The sequence below is a fragment of the Gopherus flavomarginatus genome, chromosome 5 (assembly GCF_025201925.1).
Source record: "Gopherus flavomarginatus isolate rGopFla2 chromosome 5, rGopFla2.mat.asm, whole genome shotgun sequence".
NCBI classification, from domain to species: Eukaryota; Metazoa; Chordata; order Testudines; family Testudinidae; genus Gopherus; species Gopherus flavomarginatus.
Genome location: NC_066621.1, coordinates 91,036,133 through 91,053,431, shown reverse-complemented (window position 1 = coordinate 91,053,431; position 17,299 = coordinate 91,036,133). Strand labels below are relative to the sequence as shown.

The window sequence follows — 17,299 nt, the reverse complement described above, 5'->3', positions numbered from 1 at the left end:
TGGAAGGGCTGTAGCGACAGGAACCACCTTGTCACTCTCGCATTTTTCTCTTTGTTTTGGTGCATCCACTTCAGAGGGGCATGGTCCGTGACAAGGGTAAACCTCCGTCCGAGTAGGTAGTAGCGGAGGCGTTCTACGGCCCACTTCACGGCCAGGCATTCCTTCTCTCCTACGGCATATTTACGTTCCCTGGGCAGGAGTTTCCTACTGAGGAACAGGACTGGGTGTTCTTCCGCTCCAACCATTTGTGAAAGAACCGCTCCCAATCCAACCTCAGAGGCATCCGTTTTCAGGATAAACTCTTTCTCCCAGTCTGGAGATACCAGCACTGGGTCGGTGCAGAGGGCGGTCCGCAGATGTGCAAAAGCCTCCTCAGCCGCGCTAGACCATCTTACTATGTCTGGACCACGGGCTTTCGTTAGGTCTGTTAGCGGGCATGCCCTGGTGGCGAAGTGGGGGATGAACCGCCTGTAGTACCCAACCAGCCCCAGGAATGCTCTGACTTGTTTCTTCCGGACTGGTTGGGGCCAATTCTGAATTGCCTCTAACTTGTTGAGTTGGGGCTTCACCACGCCTCTCCCCACTATATACCCCAGGTACTTGGCTTCTGCTAGCCCAATTGCACATTTGGAGGGATTTGCAGTCAGCCCCGCCTTCCTCAAGGTGTCGAGGACTGCTTCCACCTTTCCCAAGTGCGTCTCCCAATCTGGACTATGTATAATGACATCATCAAGATAGGCGGCTGCATACTTGCCATGTGGACGCAACAGTTTGTCCATGAGCCGCTGGAAGGTTGCAGGAGCCCCATGTAAACCGAAAGGGAGGACTGTGTATTGATACAGTCCCTCTGGTGTTGAGAAGGCCGTCTTCTCTTTGTCGGCCTTGGCCAAGGGAATTTGCCAATAACCCTTAGTCAGGTCAAGGGTGGACAAAAATCGTGCTTTCCCCAGTCGGTCAATTAACTCATCTACCCGGGGTATAGGGTACGCATCAAATTGGGACACCTCATTCAGTTTCCGGAAGTCATTGCAAAATCTCATACTGCCATCCGGTTTAGGTACAAGGACCACTGGGCTTGACCATTGGCTATGAGACTCTTCAATGACTCCTAACTTCAACATTTTCCTGACTGCTGTTTTGATCTCTTCTCTTTTCACCTCCGGGACCCGGTATGGCTTGACATTCACCTTCACTCCAGGCTCTGTGAGGATGTGATGGTGAACCTCAGTAGTCCTGCCTGGCTTTTCCGAGAACACGTCCTGGTTGCGCTTGATCATGTTGATCACCCCAGATCGTTGGTCAGGGGTCAATTCTGGGGATATTCTCACTTGGCCTTGCTCTCAGGAGGAGGTGACCCTAGAGTGACCACATGAGCTACTCTGTCTTGCCAAGGTTTCAACAGGTTTACATGATAGATTTGCTCCAGCTTCCTTCGTACCGGCTGTCGGACTTTGTAATCGACTTCTCCAATGGCTTCTATTATCTCATATGGCCCCTGCCATCTGGCCAGGAGCTTGCTCTCCGCTGTGGGTACAAGCACCATCACCTGATCTCCCACCTGGAATTTTCGGATCGTCGCTTGGCGGTTGTAGTATGTTTGTTGGGCCCCTTGTGCCCTTTCCATGTGTTCCCCCACTATGGGGGTGACTTGGGCTATCCTGTCTTTCATCTGCAACACATGCTCGATGAGGCTTTTCCCTGGGTTCGGCTGTTCTTCCCAACTTTCCTTGGCAATGTCCAGTATGCCACGGGGGTGGCGACCATATAACAGTTCAAATGGGGAGAACCCAGTTGAAGTCTATGGTACCTCCCTTATCGCAAACATTAGGTACGGTAACAGGGTGTCCCAGTTCTTCCCATCCTGGCTCACCACCTTTCGTATCATGTTCTTCAACGTTCTATTAAAACGCTTGACAAGGCCATCTGTCTGCGGATGATAGACTGATGTCCTTAGGGTCCGTATGTGGAGCATTGCACATAAGTCCTTCATTAATTTAGACATAAAGGGAGTCCCTTGGTCCGTCAGAATCTCTTTAGGTATTCCCACTCTAGCAAAAATTTGGATTAATTCTTTAGCTATGATCTTGGACGTAGTGTTCCGTAGGGGAACGGCCTCGGGGTACCGGGTGGCATAATCTATCACCACCCGTATGTGCTGATGGCCTCGGGCCAATTTTTCTAGTGGCCCTACTAGGTCCATAGCTATTCGCTCAAAGGGGACTTCAATAATCGGCAGAGGTACCAAAGGTGCCCTTAGGCGTGGTCGGGGCCCATGTAATTGGCATTCCGGACAGGAGGCACAATATCTTCGGACCGCCGCATATATTCCAGGCCAAAAAAACCTCTGCAGAATTCGATCCAGGGTTTTATCTATTGCCAGATGGCCCCCGAACAAATGACTGTGGGCTAGCTCCATCACTCCACTCTGATGTTTCTGTGGTACTAGGAGCTGTTCCACGACCTGCTCTTGGATACGAACTACCCTGTATAGTAGATCCTTCTTGATCACATAATATGGCCCTGGGCCCTTGGCTCTTCCCTCCACAGGGACCCCATTCACCTCAACTACTTCTTTGCGAATATTATTATATACTGGATCATTGGCCTGATCCAGCCAAAATTCTCTAGTGAAGGCCCAATTTGCCCAAATTCAGGGGGTTCTACTTCCCCCTCCCCCTCGAGGGAGGTCCCTGAGGAACTGGGCCCAGCTGCTGGTCTCCCCGCCTCCTGCCTAGTTTCCTTGTCAGTCCGACCAACTTTTTCCCCTACGAGTATAGGCTTATGGTTCTGGGCCAGGATTCTCGTTCCTCTCCTCTTATCTGCCCTCCTTTCTCGCCGAGTCTTCCTGGGCTTCCCAGGGGGCGAGAATAAATCCTGGGCAAATTCATGGAAGGCCAGGGGGTCACTAACTATCGAGGCCATTCCATTGCTCTCTGGGTCGTTACCACCTTCTGACTCCCTTCCAGGAAGTAGATGCCGAACCCTGGGAAGTCTCGTCCTATGAGGACTGGGTAGGGGAGTTTCGGGACCACCTCCACCATCACCTTAGTGGGGTTTCCCAGGACCTCCATTTTTACTGGGATGGTTGGGTAGTAATTGACATCCCCATGGACACAGGATATCCCTGTGCGCTTGGCCCAGGATAGTTGATCATACCCGACCAGCTTTCCCGAGACCAGCGTGACTGCGCTTCCTGAGTCTACTAATGCGGTGGTCTTTATGCCATTCATTTTAACTGACCTAGTATATCTATGAGGGACCATCATTACCCCTACTAGATTTATCAGGTCACATGGCTCTTCCAGATTTCCCAGGTCGCATTGTATGGGCTCCTCTAGGTTTGGGCATTGGGCAGCTATATGCCCTATCTCTCCACATGCATAACATCGGTTTCCTGCTCGGGGCAGCCCCCTAATTTTCGGGCTGTGAGGCCTTACCCCCCGAGTCTCTCTCCCAGTCCCCAAGTCCCTCCAAGTACTCTGGCTGCTCTTCGGTCTCCTTCCTCCCCTCCAGAGTTCGGCCCGGAGCTACAGCAACTCGAGCCCTTGGTACATAGACTTGCCTCCTATTCTGGTGCCTCCCTTCTCCGGTGGTCCGAGAAAGTTCCCGCGCTGCTAGATGTCTCTCTACGAGGGCAACTAGCTCATCATAGGAGGAGGGATCATTTTGACTGACCCATCCTCGTATGTCTGGCGGTAGCCCTCTCATGTACCTGTCCAGCACCATGGTTTCCACGATTTCCTCTGGCCGGTGGGTCTCGGGGCGCAGCCACTTCCTGGCTAGATGGATCAGGTCAAACAGCTGAGACCTCAGGGCTCTGTTGACCCGGTATTTCCACTCATGGAACCGTTGTGCCCTTATAGCTGTCGTCACGCCAGACCTCGCCAGGACCTCCGCCTTTAGCTGGGAATAATCTGAAGCTGCTTCTGTTGTCATGTCAAAATATGCTTTCTGTGCCTCCCCACACAGAAAAGGAGCCAGAATACTGGCCCACTGGTCTTGGGGCCAGGCCTCCCGCCGGGCTGTTCTCTCAAACGCAAGGAGGTATGCTTCCACGTCATCATCCGTCGTCATCTTCTGTAAGTAGTGACTGGCCCGCAGGGGCCGAGTCCCAGGGGGGCCGTGCGCTAGGCTGGTCAGGGCCTTTAACTGGTTCACAACCTCATGCAGGGTGACTCGATCCTGAGCCACCTGGCTCATCAGTAGTTGATTTGCCTCCTGCTGTACTCGCACTGCCTCCTGCTGGGCAGCTATCTGCACCCTGGTAGCTTCTTGTTGGGCCGCAGCGGCCTGCAACAATGCCTTCACTATATCCTCCATTTTGGGTTTTGTTTTTTTTTGTTTTTGGTTGGGGGGGGGTGCTTTACCCTGCCCCGAGATGACGTGCCACGAAGCCTCACTCACATCCTACTCCTGACACCACGTGTGGCAAGGCACCTTCTCCGTCTCCCCAGTCTCTGCTGCTTTTAGCCCTGGTGAGACAGGCTCAGGTAATGCAGTCCCCCTTGTGACACAAGGGAAGTTTGCTCCCCGTATCTCCACTAGTCCTGGCTAGCGAATTCTTACCCCCTTGTGGGAGAAAGTACTGCCTCTCCTCCTGGAGTGTCTCACTGTTTTTCTGCTCCTGCACTCCTGGCAGCAGGGCTTCTTCTCTCTCTACTCTCCCCCCCCTTCCTTCCACAGGGAAGGGTTTAAAAAGGTCTCAGGCAGCCCCAAGTTGGAATCAGCTGGTCCCAATTAACCTCAGGTAGCTCCCCCCTCAGCTGATTCTAATTTGCTACCTTGGTAACCCTTCACAGCTGAACCTGATTGACCTGTGGTTGCCTCTCAGTTGATAAGGAGGAGGGCCTTTTAACCTTCTGGTACTGATTCCTACCCCTCCCTTGCAGCTGTCTGTCCTGAGTTTATCACATCTTTCTTCAATGGGGCAGAAGAGTTAATGAAAAAATAACCCCTCTCTCTCTCTCTCTTCCCCCCATTAAATCTAGTGATATTGAGTCTAATCCTGCTCCCACTGAATTAAATGGTGCAGGATTGGGCCTTAGGAGTAGACTTTGGAACAGGAAATGAACTGAGTGAATAACCACTAACAAATAACAACCAAATTTGCCCTTTTATCTCTTTGTGGATGTTCCACAACTTGCTAAAACTAGCTCTGAATGTAAAATCTCTTGCAACTCTGTGACTCTTGACATTTGGATGGTTCTGCTTACGTGATTGATGATGTACCTATCTAATTAGGTTGCTGGTGTGAGTGCTTATAGGATATATTAAAATTCAGTTTGAGTTCATGTGTGAGCCTTTTGTTTTCTATGAATGCCAGTTAAACTGGATCGTGTGAATATTCACAGGAGGCCAATCAAAAGGGCCACACATATACTTGAAGCAAACTACTTCAGAAGAATATCTTCCAAAGACTTTTCTAGAATATTCTCCAAGCTCTACTTAAGTCAAAAGTTGGTATTCCCTGTGAGATCCAGCCCCATCCAAATAGAGGTTACTTGCTCTTGTCAAAGAGCTGTGTTACTCCCTGTGAAAGGGCAGGCACCTCTTGAGCACCTCCTTGCAGCTGGGTGCAGTGTTATTGTCCTCTCGCCCCTGGTGCCTCCTGTAGGCTTCCAGCCAACCATGGCGGGTCTTCAGAGGTTTGCCTCTCCAGCCAAGTCAAAGTCCAAATGAACCCTTTCCAGGGTTTTAAAATCCAATAAACTGTCTCTTTGCTCTTGCTAGGGTCTTCAGCCCCTGGTCTGCACTCTTTAAATTCAGGCCTTTGTTCAGGCACCCATATAAGACCTACCCCTTTTAGGGGTTTGACAGTTTATCTGTGACCAGGAGGGGACTCAGGCTCACACACTACTCCAGGTTCCCACCCAGGGACTCCCTAAACAGCAGCCACATGCAGCTTGATTAAATTCATTGCTGGTGCTTCCTTGGTTCTCTGCCTCCCTGGCTCCTTTAGCTTCACCCTTATCTCGGGGTTAAGATTCTTAGGTCCTTTGTCTTCCTGCAAACCCAGCTATTCAAAATGCATCCAGAAAACAAACTTCAGTTGCCCCTCAAGTTCCTTTGGCCAGAGAGGAGCACCCCTCTGGTCCTAGTAAGAAACTGAACTGCTAAGCCCAGGCAGCTCCTTTTTTTCTGGCCAAGTAGGGCCCTGATTGTCTGTTGCTAGCCCTTCGAGGATCAGGTCATTGTGGGTTGTGAAACTGCAACTGCAGTCTCCTTTCTAGGCAAGCTTGGTGGACCCACCTTTGCTGCTCTTTCTCTCAGCTTGCTGCTTCTTGGGGTAGGGGCAGTAGGACAGTGAGGCTCCCAGCAGGAATAGGGGGGCGGGGGTAGGCTAGAGGGATGAGCCCCCAGGCACAGGGGAAGGCCAGCCCGCTGCTGAACAGTTTCTGCAAGAGAGAGTTCTGAAGTTCCCAGCTGGGGAGTGACTGCATGCCGTTGACACCAGATCCCTGCAGCCACAAGGTTCTGGGAAGGCTCTCCCCCCTTACCTCCACCCCCTTCTCACGGTCCTGTCTGGGGGAGTTGGAGTCGCTGCCTCTGGCTGGCTGGTGAATGTACCCAGGCAGGAGCCATTCAGCAGACTGGTGGCCTTCTGTACAGCTGTGGCCTTGTCCTCCTCTTTGCAGCCACAGCTCTCTGCTATGCCTCGCCAGGACCCAGCCTTCCCTGTACCTTTTGTCTGCAGGGATTCAGTGTCACAGCTATGCAGGGGGCCCTGCTCGCTCACTCACCAGGCAGAAACTGTTCAACAGCGAGGTAGCTGGGGGCTCGTCGTCCTACTTACAGACCTGGCCTCAGGTCTCTTTTTTGCTGGGGCAGGATGACCACAGTCTCCCCACACCTTGAGCCCTGAGGTGTTGGACTCCTAAGCCATATAGGGAGCCTCCTGCAGCCCCGCTGTCAGCACTGTCCTAATCCTAACCTCAGTGCTACTCCACAGAACTGTAAAAATAAAAATAGTTACAAATAGAAGGAAAAAACCTCTTAAATAAAAATTGATTTTTGTCAAAATTAGAAAAAAATAATCAAATTTTGCCAAGCCCACCTCTGCTACATAGAGGCTGCTCACAGAAGAGGAGAAATCCAGGTGATTTTTTTTTTTCCTTCCTGGCATATGCAGTCGTGGTCATTCAGCATTTAGCTGCACAGAGCCTGCGGAAAGATGAGTCTCACACCGTGTCCTAAAAAAGGCAAGGCTTGGGCTGATCTTTGGCAGCAGTGAGTTCCATGGCAGAGAGGTTTCATGAGAGGTTGCCCTGTCCTTCCTACAGTTCAGATCCTGACCTGGTACATGGAGAAGCAAGTTTTGGGGCACAGACCACTTACTGTACTTTATGATTGATATGCTCTCCAGAGCATGCATCAAAGGTTTTGGGGAGTGGCCTAGTCCAATAACTGCCTGAGATGTGGTAATGGTAATACTCCCCTCCCCTCAAACAGTCTCTTCAAGGGTGCTCTTTGTATTTGCTGGGATTTTCTTGTGGGGAGGGGTCAACAAAGTGCATCAATTATTAGAATTCCCAAGAAGTGACCCAAAAGATCGTGTGCTGTATCTTCACTGCTGAGGGCAAGAACGTGTGACTTGGATCAAGCGTTGGGATTATCTTATTAGATCTGCCTACTTGGGCTGGTGGTGGGGAGAGTGGAATGGAGCAGTTCCGAATTTGTTTTGTATTTTTTCCCCCCCTTTCTGTCTAGGTGAACGTTTGGCTAAGCCTGAAAGAGGCAAAATGCGAGTGCACAAAATCTCCAATGTGAACAAGGCCCTGGATTTCATTGCTAGCAAAGGAGTGAAGCTGGTGTCTATTGGAGCAGAAGGTAAGGGAGCCAATACATGCCTCTAACGCTCAAAATCTAGAGGGGGCGAGTGATGATGATGGGTGGACTGGCAGCTCCCCCAGTTTTAGACCCAGTCCAAATATGCTATTTCCCCCACTCCACACCACATTCTTTCCCCTGCACACCCCTCCTCCCCCCAATTACTCTATAGCCTTGTTTATAACCTAGCTCATGCCTCTCTGTGTAAGGCAAGGGTGGGGGACGAAACATTTTGGGCCCCTTGATGAAGACTAAAATCCCACTTGCCAGTGTTGTTCCAGCGTTGAGGGCTCTGTGCCTTTCTTGCTAGTTTCTTCATACACTGAGACTCATAGACTTTAAGGTCAGAAGGGATCATTATGATCATCTAGTCTGACCTCCTGCACAACGCGGGCCACAGAATCTCACCCACCCACTACTGTAACAAACCCCTAACCTGTGTCTGAGTAATTGACGTCCTCAAATTGTGATTTGAAGACCTTAAGCTGCAGAGAATCCTCCAGCAAGTGACCCATGCCCCATGCTGCAGAGGAAGGCAAAAAACCTCCAGGGCCTCTACCAATCTGACCTGGAGGAAAATTCCTTCCCATTCCCAAATATGGTGATCAGTTAAACGCTGAGCATGTGGGCAAGACTCACCAGCCAGCACCCAGGAAAGAATTCTCTTATTCTGACTCTCCTGTTCTGACTCAGTGACAATGTTTAGAGAGGCTATAAATATTTCATGTATGAAAGATGTTGTAAAAATAAAACTGTTCCATGAATATTTGGAATATGGAGTTATATACAAGGGGAGCAAGATTAAGAAGTGGGAGAAAAGATTCCTTCAACTGAGATTTTAATTGGAGAGACAAGGAAGCTGTTTTAGATAGTACAGTCTGTGGAGAAGAGGCTTGGTCTAATGGTGGTGAGGTTATGCAGAGGCCAGAGTGGAGTGAATTTTTAAAAAAATTTTTTTTAAATCACCAATTTTAATCATGATTTAGATCAGCGAGCTGGAAACCTTGATTTAAATAATCAGTTGTAATTGTGTTTTGCATTTGTCCTTTTGTTATTTTCCTAAAGAGAGGCTGATTCTCATTGGTTGGTAACAATTAAAAGGTATTGGTTTGCCACTTAATACAACCTTTACACTAAATTTGGTGCTTCTTTTTGCTAATCAGGAAGATGCACATTTATTTAAGCAAGTGTATATAGATTTACTTATTTATTCAGATTCTTAATGTTTACTTTTTTATTATGTTACAAAATGAATGATCCATTTCTTTTTGGGGGGGGACAATTTTTCTCCATAGTTTCTCCGACTTTTTCATTTTTGTTGCTCTCTTGTCTATTCTACTATATGAAGCAATGCCTTCTGGTTTAATTCATAAGGCGAGAAGCCAGACTCCTGGGTACGTTGCCTAAGACCCTGCAACGAACCTGTTGCAGAACTGGGAAAGTTATTTAGCCCAAATGTCCAGTCGTGTACATGCTCAGTTTGAATTGTCAAAAGTGTGCTTGTTCTCCACCCCCAGAAGTGCTGAGCACCAGCAGTTCCCTCAAAAAGATGATACAATATATTTGAAATGGGAAAGGTTCAGAAAAGGGCAACAAAAATGATGAAGGGCATGGAACTGCTTCCGAATGAGGAGAGATTAAAAAGATTGGGACTATTCATCTTGGAAAAGAGATGACTAAGGTAGGGGGGTATGATAAAGGTCTATAAAATCAGGACTGGTGTGGAGAAAGAGAATAAGGAAGTGTTCTTGTTTGCTCCTTCACATAATGCAAGAAGCAGGGGCCACCCAATGGAATAAATAGGCAGCAGGTTTAAAACAAACAAGAAAAAAATATTTCTCTGCACAACACATATTCAACCTCTGGAACTCATTGCCAGGGGATGTTGTGAAGGCCAAAAGTGTAACTGGAGTCAAAAAAGAGAAGTTCATGGTGGATAGGTCCATCAGTGGCTATTGACCAAGATCATCAGGGATGCTACTCCGTGCTCTAGGCTAGGTATCCCTAGGCCTCTGACTGACAGATGCTGAGAGTGGATTGCAAGGGATTGGGCACTGGCCCTGTTCTGTTTGTTTCCGCTGAACCGCCTTGCATTGGCCACTGTCAGAAGACAGGATGCTGGGCTAGATGGACCATTGGTCTGACCCAGTCTGGCCTTTCCTACATTCTTAGCTCCAAAAATTAGGTCTTGGTGGTCAAAAACTGAGTGGCCAAAAGTGGAGGCACCCAAAACAAGAATGTATTTTTGATAACCGGCTTTAGTCTGTCTTAGTTTTTAGCAATCTGTAAAAAAAATGGGTATAATGTCAACCTCCTGCACTTCAAGGGAGTTTTTGTTCTTATGGCACCCTTCTTCCAAGGATTCTGCAGTACATATTATTAACCAGTGACTCCTTCAGGTCTCAGTTGAGGATGTGTACTCTGAATACTGCAAAACTAAATAACTTGTCTACTGATCTGGATTCCAACTCCATGGCATGGTTGTCCCTCCTCACTAGTCCTGTATTTAGATTCCATCTAGGTCAGGGGTGAAAGTAACTTAAAGGACATACCGGTACACCGGAGTCCTGAGCGGGGGCGTGGCCTCAGTCCGAAGAGGCGGGGCCTTTCAAGATTTAAAGGGCCTGGGGCTCTGGCTGCTGCAGAGCTCCGCGCCCTTTAAATCGCTGTGAGAACCCGGCTGCCAGAGCTCCAGCGGGGATTTAAAGGGCCCGGGGCTCCCCGCAGTGACCGGAGCATTGGGCCCTTTAAATCCCCACCCGAGCCCAGCTGCCGGAGCTCCGGCAGCGCTTTAAAGGGCCCGGGGCTCCCCACAGTGGCTGGAGCCCTGGGCCCTTTAAATCACAGCCACAGAAGCCGGTCCAGTCCGGCACAGCATACTGGCTCTTGCCAGTACACCGCACCGTACCGTACCAGCTTACTTTCACCTCTGATCTAGGCACTTATATTGTCACTGTTCCTGTAGTATTCAACGATATCCAAAGCATTTATGGATTTATCCTCACACACCTAGATGAGGTTATCGAGGTTTATTATCCCCATTTACCAGATGAGACTAAACTATTTGGCCATAGTCCCCAAAGGAAGCATGTGATAGAGCCAGGAATTAAACCCAGTATTGGGCCCAGGATGAGCTCCCCCTTGTGGATTGTCATCAGGCTGCTGTTTTGGACCCAAACCCTGGATCCCATGTATTTTAAGCTTACTGACTCTGAGCAACGTCCAGATGCTGTCTGAGAGTCTGGCCTTGCAGGAAGAAGAACAAGAGTACTTGTGGCACCTTAGAGACTAACAAATTTATTTCAGCATGAGATTTCGTGAGCTACAGCTCACTTCTTCAGATGCACAGAATGGAACACACAGACAGGAGATATTTGTACATACAGAGATCATGAAAAGATGGAAGTATGCATACCAACAGGAAGAGTCTAATCAATTGAGATGAGCCATCATCAGCAGGGGAAAAAAACTTTTGAAGTGATAATTAAGATGACCCATAGAAGGTGTGAGGAGAACTTAACATAGGGAAATAGATTCAATTAGTGTAATGACCCAGCCATTCCCAGTCTCTGTTAAGGCCTGAGTTAATTGTGTCCAATTTGCATATTAATTCAAGTTTAGCAGTCTCTCTTCGGAGGCACGTTCCTGGAGTACAGACTCCAATGCGAGTACCCCTTCTTGGGATGTGGACTCAGCAGCGTTAGCTCCAAGATCAGGGTGGACCTCCCACCCAAGTCTCACTAGTAGAGCTTTCATACCCTCTCCAGAACTCCATCTGCAGGGGTGTACTCTGCTTTACAGTTTTGCCCTTTGGGGACTTTGTGACAGTTAAAGCAAGTAACACAGAGACTTTGCAAAGGCACCTCTAAGCCCACAGACTTTACTCATAAACATGACACAGAGATATACAGATCTGTGGAAGAATAAGAAACACACACACTCAAGTTCCGCCCTCAGTTTCCTCCTGAGTGTCCTTTGGGTATTAGTGTCTCAAAGGGAATCCAGGATCCTTCTGCACCCCTACCACTCCTCCTGCCAGGTCTTCTCTTCTAGTCTCTCCTTGTTAGTGAGAGTGATTTCTTTTAATAGAAGATTCTAACACCTTGTCTCCTCCCTGGGGTTTTTCCATTCTCTGATCAGACCTCTGAGCTGCAGCTGCCAGCAAGCTGAGTCATCAGCAAGTGAAGAGTCTTTCGCCAGTTGTCTCCATTGTTCTGTTAAGGCAAGGTTAATCAATTACTGATGGTCTTCAATGACACTTGAATTTAGGGACAGATGCTTAGATGTCACCCCCCCTCCCCACACACACACACACACCGCCTCCTTAGCACAACAGGGATGATGTAATCTAATGTGACCATCTTTAGTGGAAGACGTATAAGAAAATAGAGTTCATAAAATCATACAAGAATTCGTAAGTTCATATAGGCAGTTTCCCAAAACTTTCCCACCCAGATCTCAATTGCCACCTCCATTGACTTGGTCACAATTCATCCTTCCTCTTTAGTTGAGCCACTTCCTTCATCTCTTATTTCTTTGAAAGATATCTGCATCCTCCTCCCTTTCTGATTGGCAGCTAAGTAGCTTTTGTTCCATTTTGTTTGCTCTATCAATAGGGTGGCCGAATTACTGCTCCGACCAATATCTGGCTTCTGATGCCATCAAGGGAATGGCCTTGCTTATGATAATCAAAAGAGCTGTTGCTGCTGATACTCTGAAGAAATGTGGTGCAGATTAAAACTGTCTGGTACAAGACTGTGGAAACCCTAAGATTGTCAGAGCCTCTCCTCAGGTGAAGCAGGTGCAGAAAACAAAGATCAACTCAAAACTAGTGTGGTGCTAGCTGGTGTACTAATTTAAATTCTTCCTTGGTCTATATGTGCCAGTGTCTGAATCTGTGGGGAGGCTGGGACTAAGGTAGCAGGGGGTGCTGAAAGTTAGGACTGGGGATTGTCTGATCTCTATTCAGAAAGCTGGTACATGTTCTTTAATGACAGCACAAGCTATAACCAAGCCGAAGTGATCACAGCATGAGCATGAAGTTGTATTTCAGCTAGACCTCACTAATATAACTATTGAAAGTGGTGAGGGAGCACCGCTATACTTACGGTTGCATCCTGAGATCTGTTTAAAAGTTGACCTAAGACCTCTAAAATTGACATGCTTAGTTAGATTTCTTTGAATGTTTGTGTGTCTTAGGAGGGTGAAGAATAGGATTTGGAATTGTTTGAGCCACGGATTCTGGAGATACAAGCCCCTCCCCCCAGTAGCTATTTTTAAAAACGTGTATAGGTCTGTTTTTGCACAGGGCTAGTGATCAAATTATTGATGAGCTATGGGTCAAAATGGTCTCAATCTTTTGGTGTTTTCCCAGTAGCTATTTTTAAAAACGTGTATAGGTCTGTTTTTGCACAGGGCTAGTGATCAAATTATTGATGAGCTATGGGTCAAAATGGTCTCAATCTTTTGGTGTTTTACCCATGGTAGTGTATGGCTCTCTCAAAAGCTTTAGGTGACCCAAATTGAAGGTGTTATTTCAGATAATGCCCATTTTTACAGTGTGCATGCGCCAATACCGAAAAATGGCTAGAGGGTTTCAATTCCTGCAAATATATATGCTTTAAATTCTACTCTTGTAAGTGCTGTAAAATGAAATTTGGTGTGCCTCAGGGAGGCATGGGCTTATTGTTAGTGATCCAAATTTGGGGTAATTTGACCAATGGGTTCCTAAATTACAGCTGGCTGCCCCACCCCCCCGCTCCCCCAAAAAGGTTTCCTTGTTCTACTCTTAAACTGAAAGGCACTAATTACTGGATGAATCACAGGCCTCTTGATGGCTGTGAACTCACCCTTCATTTAATATATTGAAGGATAAGTTAATCAGACCCCCACCTAAGATAAAAGGAGTTGTAGACGCAACCTGACATCAGTTACAGTTTTGTGAGTCGTGGTGTCAGTTTTGTATTGGGGGAATGTAATCAAAGTGTTGGGGAAAAAAATAGGCACATGCAAGATTCCTGAGAGAAATGGGATATTGAGGACTGAAGAGTGGGGGAATAGGGGGAGAGCATTTGGGGCTGCTGTGAAGGGAGAGGGAGGGGGATGGATGGTAGGCAGGCGAGAGAGGTTGGGGGCGTGGCACCTCTAGCTTTGCCAGAGTACCAGAACCCCTGCACCTCTAGTTTTGCCAGTGGATTCCAACCACCCTGCACTTCAACCTTCCTGTACCACAGCACTATTCCATTGTAACATCATTGTCCTTCACTCCAGGCCCTGGAGGTGAATGTGGTTACAGGAATGGGGGGTAACTGCAATAGAAATGTTTGCAGCCCAGGGAGTGAAGACTTTAGGTGGGAGGCCGAGGGTATAGTAGGGAAGGGGGCCAGGCTGGAGGAGGGAACGCTTTAAATGGGTCAGCAGCATGGTTTGGGAGGTGTTGTGAAGACGGCACAAGATCAGTGGGAGAATTACGGCGTAGGTATTTCCTTCACTGAAGTGCCGCTGTAGCATTTTAAGTGTAGATAAGCCCTGTGTTAATGCAGAGTTACGGCTGCTTGGTGGTAGGTCGTCCCCTTGCAGAACGCTGAGTTGAGTAACACTCAAACTTCTGAAAATCAAGAAAAGCAGAGTTAAGGCATGCTGACTGCACTTGGGGTGTATCCAAATAATTCCCACTGGCTACTGACAGCTCCAGGGGAACACAGGGACAGTGTTGTGGGCAACCTTTTCTTTTTTGTCCTTTAATAATGTTAGCTGGAATCCTGTGGATGAGAGTGAATGGGCTGTAAAAGGAGGTGAAGAGCTTGTACATTTCAGCAGCTGTAGAGGGGGTGTGTGTGTGTGTGTGTGTATTGGTTCACAAAGCATGTTAAGGCATTGCTGAAAGAGGATAGAGTTAAGGTTGTATGGGCTGTCTTAACTGTGCCTGTCCTGGTTTTCAGACATTTGAGTTTTGCTGAACTCAGCATTCTGTACAGGGAGACACACACCACCAAGCAACCTGAAAAGTACAGTAACGTAGATGTGGTGAGGTTTAGCCCAAACCACTGCAGTTCATAAGCACTGACTTCCCCTCTGCCTGGTGGATGCTTGACCCCTCCCCGCCCCAGCCCTGCCTCTTCCCACCCTTGCCCCACCCCCATTTCCACCCTCTTCCCCCAAGTCCCTGCTCCACCTCTTTTCCGCTGCCTCCCTTGAGTATGCCACATCACTGCTCCTCCTCCTCCCTCCCGGAAAGTCCTAAGCACCTCCAAACAGCTGTTAGGCGGGGGGGGGGGGAGAGAAGCACTAGGAGGGAGTGGGAGGAGTGGGAACGTGACGTGCTGGGGGGGCGGAAAGAGGTGAGGAGAGGGGAGCTTGGCTGCCGCTGGGTGCAGAGCACCCACTAAATTTTGCCTGTGGGTGCTCCAGCCATGATGCTGACTCCGTGGGTGCTCTTATGCTGCAATTGATGGAGTAAGAAGATGTAGGTGGTCTAGGTGCTAAGTGAAATGCATATACATCAGCATTAAAAAAGGGCCTCTGCTGTTAATGTCCCTGGTGTGACAGTAACTGTGCCCACTGAAGGGATTATGAGCTTTTCTGGTGCATGTATTTTAATAGCCTAAATTAAGACTTCAAAAAGTTATCACATCAGCAAACTAGAAAATAAAAACCAATGAGGCAGTCAAAATGCTACTAACACAGCTCAGGAAAAACAAGCTATAAACCCCTTAGGCAGGTGAGACTGAGCTAGGAAATTATCTGAGTAACTTACTACAAAAGTGGGGAAACTTTGGCCAGGCAAGTGCATTTCTCACCCGAAAACAGTCCCCCCACCTCACCCCCCATCTCAGAGTAAGGCTGCCATGTGGCATCCAAAGGATCTGATACCCAGGGGCTCTTGCCCTCTCTGTCTCTGTGTGTGTGTGTGTGTGTATATATATATAATGTATGTATATATGTGTGTATATAAAATATTAAACAGCAGCACTTTGTTGTTGCCCATATCTGTGTCTAGAGCTATTTATTAAATTAGAAAGACAGAATTGTTTCCCACTCCCTTCCAAAAAAGCAAACCCAGGAAAAAATCCATGGGAAACTGTCAGGCATGGGTAACTGGTGAAAATATTCTTTGGTGAGGCCTGAGCCCCACACTGATCCCTGGCCTGGTGCTCTAGATCGGGGAGGGAGCAAACATTGAGAGTGAGCCCTCCCCACACTGGTTCCTGGCCCCACATGGTGGGGAGGCTTAGAGATTGAGCCCACCCTGTACTTATTTCCAGCCCTGTGCAGAAGTGAAGTCTTGGGGTTGGGAATCAGAAGGGGTGGAGTGGGGTGGGCGTGGGTCAGTCTTGGTTTTATCAGACACAAGGCCAATAGCAATATTTTTCATGCTATTTTTCTTACATTCTAACAAATATTCTCTGGTATTGTTCTGGTGCGCGTGAACCAGAAAGTGGAATTGACTTCTTTATAAACAATAACAGAGCTGGCTCTTTTTCCTTGTCCAAACTGAATGAAATGCATTGTAAGCAAACAGAATAACCAGTGAAACCTAACCACAGCTTTTACAACTATCTTCAACTATTAACCTCAAGCATCACTATTAACCTTTAAAAATTACTTAATTGGAGGCCCTCTGATCGGTTCACTTGCAGTACAAGACAGCTGTAAAAATCTGGGTCAAGGGTGTTGTAGCCAGGGGTGGCTTCCAAATTATTCTCTATCTGACACTAAAAATCTCATTCTGCAGAGGTCTCATTCTGCTGATGCCCAGTGATCTGTCCTAGGTATTGATCTGTCCCACTCCATCAGTAGTAATGTGCCTCCTATAGACCTCTGCTTGGAGGGTGTTCTATATTTTATCTTTGGCCAGTTAAGATAAATACAATGTGAGTGTGGACTCAGGGCTCCTTGTCTTTAATGTGCCTCATTTTGATCAATGCTGGCATGTTGATGGACGCTCGTCAGCAGAGTGGTGTTTATTTAACTTCCTAATTATATCATCTCCTATCCTGCCAATTATCCAGACAGTGGCAAGCTGCTTTTCCAGTGGCTGTGCTCTAGTGGGTGACACACATAAATGGCCAGGAGAGAAAATTAATTCTTTTGACCCTGCTTCTTACCACTGAGGTTAGGAGAGGAGAAGAGAGCATGGTACCTATTACATTATCCAGAGGGTCAGGATTCCTGGATTATGCCTATGAAAAGAGTGATGGCATTTCAAACTCCAGATCTCCAGAGCAAGCCAGTCTTATTCCTGAATATTTGTCAGCCCCTTAATTGGCTGCCAAACAAATGGATGGAGGTGCTGTAATTTTTGCATATCTTGTTAAGAGTGCAGGTTGTAATAATGGGAGTCAGATGGAAGCGCATTTACTGGTGCAAAACATTTCCTGCCATTAGCAGCAAAGCCTCATCTGTTCTAGTCTCACATTCAGTATGAGGATAGATCAGTTTAAGTCATGTTAATAACATGCACTTGCGGTTG

At 47.8% G+C, this 17,299-nt stretch overlaps 1 protein-coding gene across 5 annotated transcripts in view; it reads left to right on the top strand.

Annotated features, from left to right (window-relative positions):
- Positions 1–17,299, top strand: part of ACTN1 (actinin alpha 1) — a 143,306-nt gene that overhangs the window by 70,491 nt on the left and 55,516 nt on the right. For all 5 annotated transcript variants that reach the window (XM_050953476.1, XM_050953475.1, XM_050953473.1 and 2 more), the window contains exon 3: positions 7,708–7,827. In XM_050953476.1, coding sequence (XP_050809433.1) covers positions 7,708–7,827 — 120 coding nt within the window. The remainder of the gene's footprint in view (positions 1–7,707; positions 7,828–17,299) is intronic.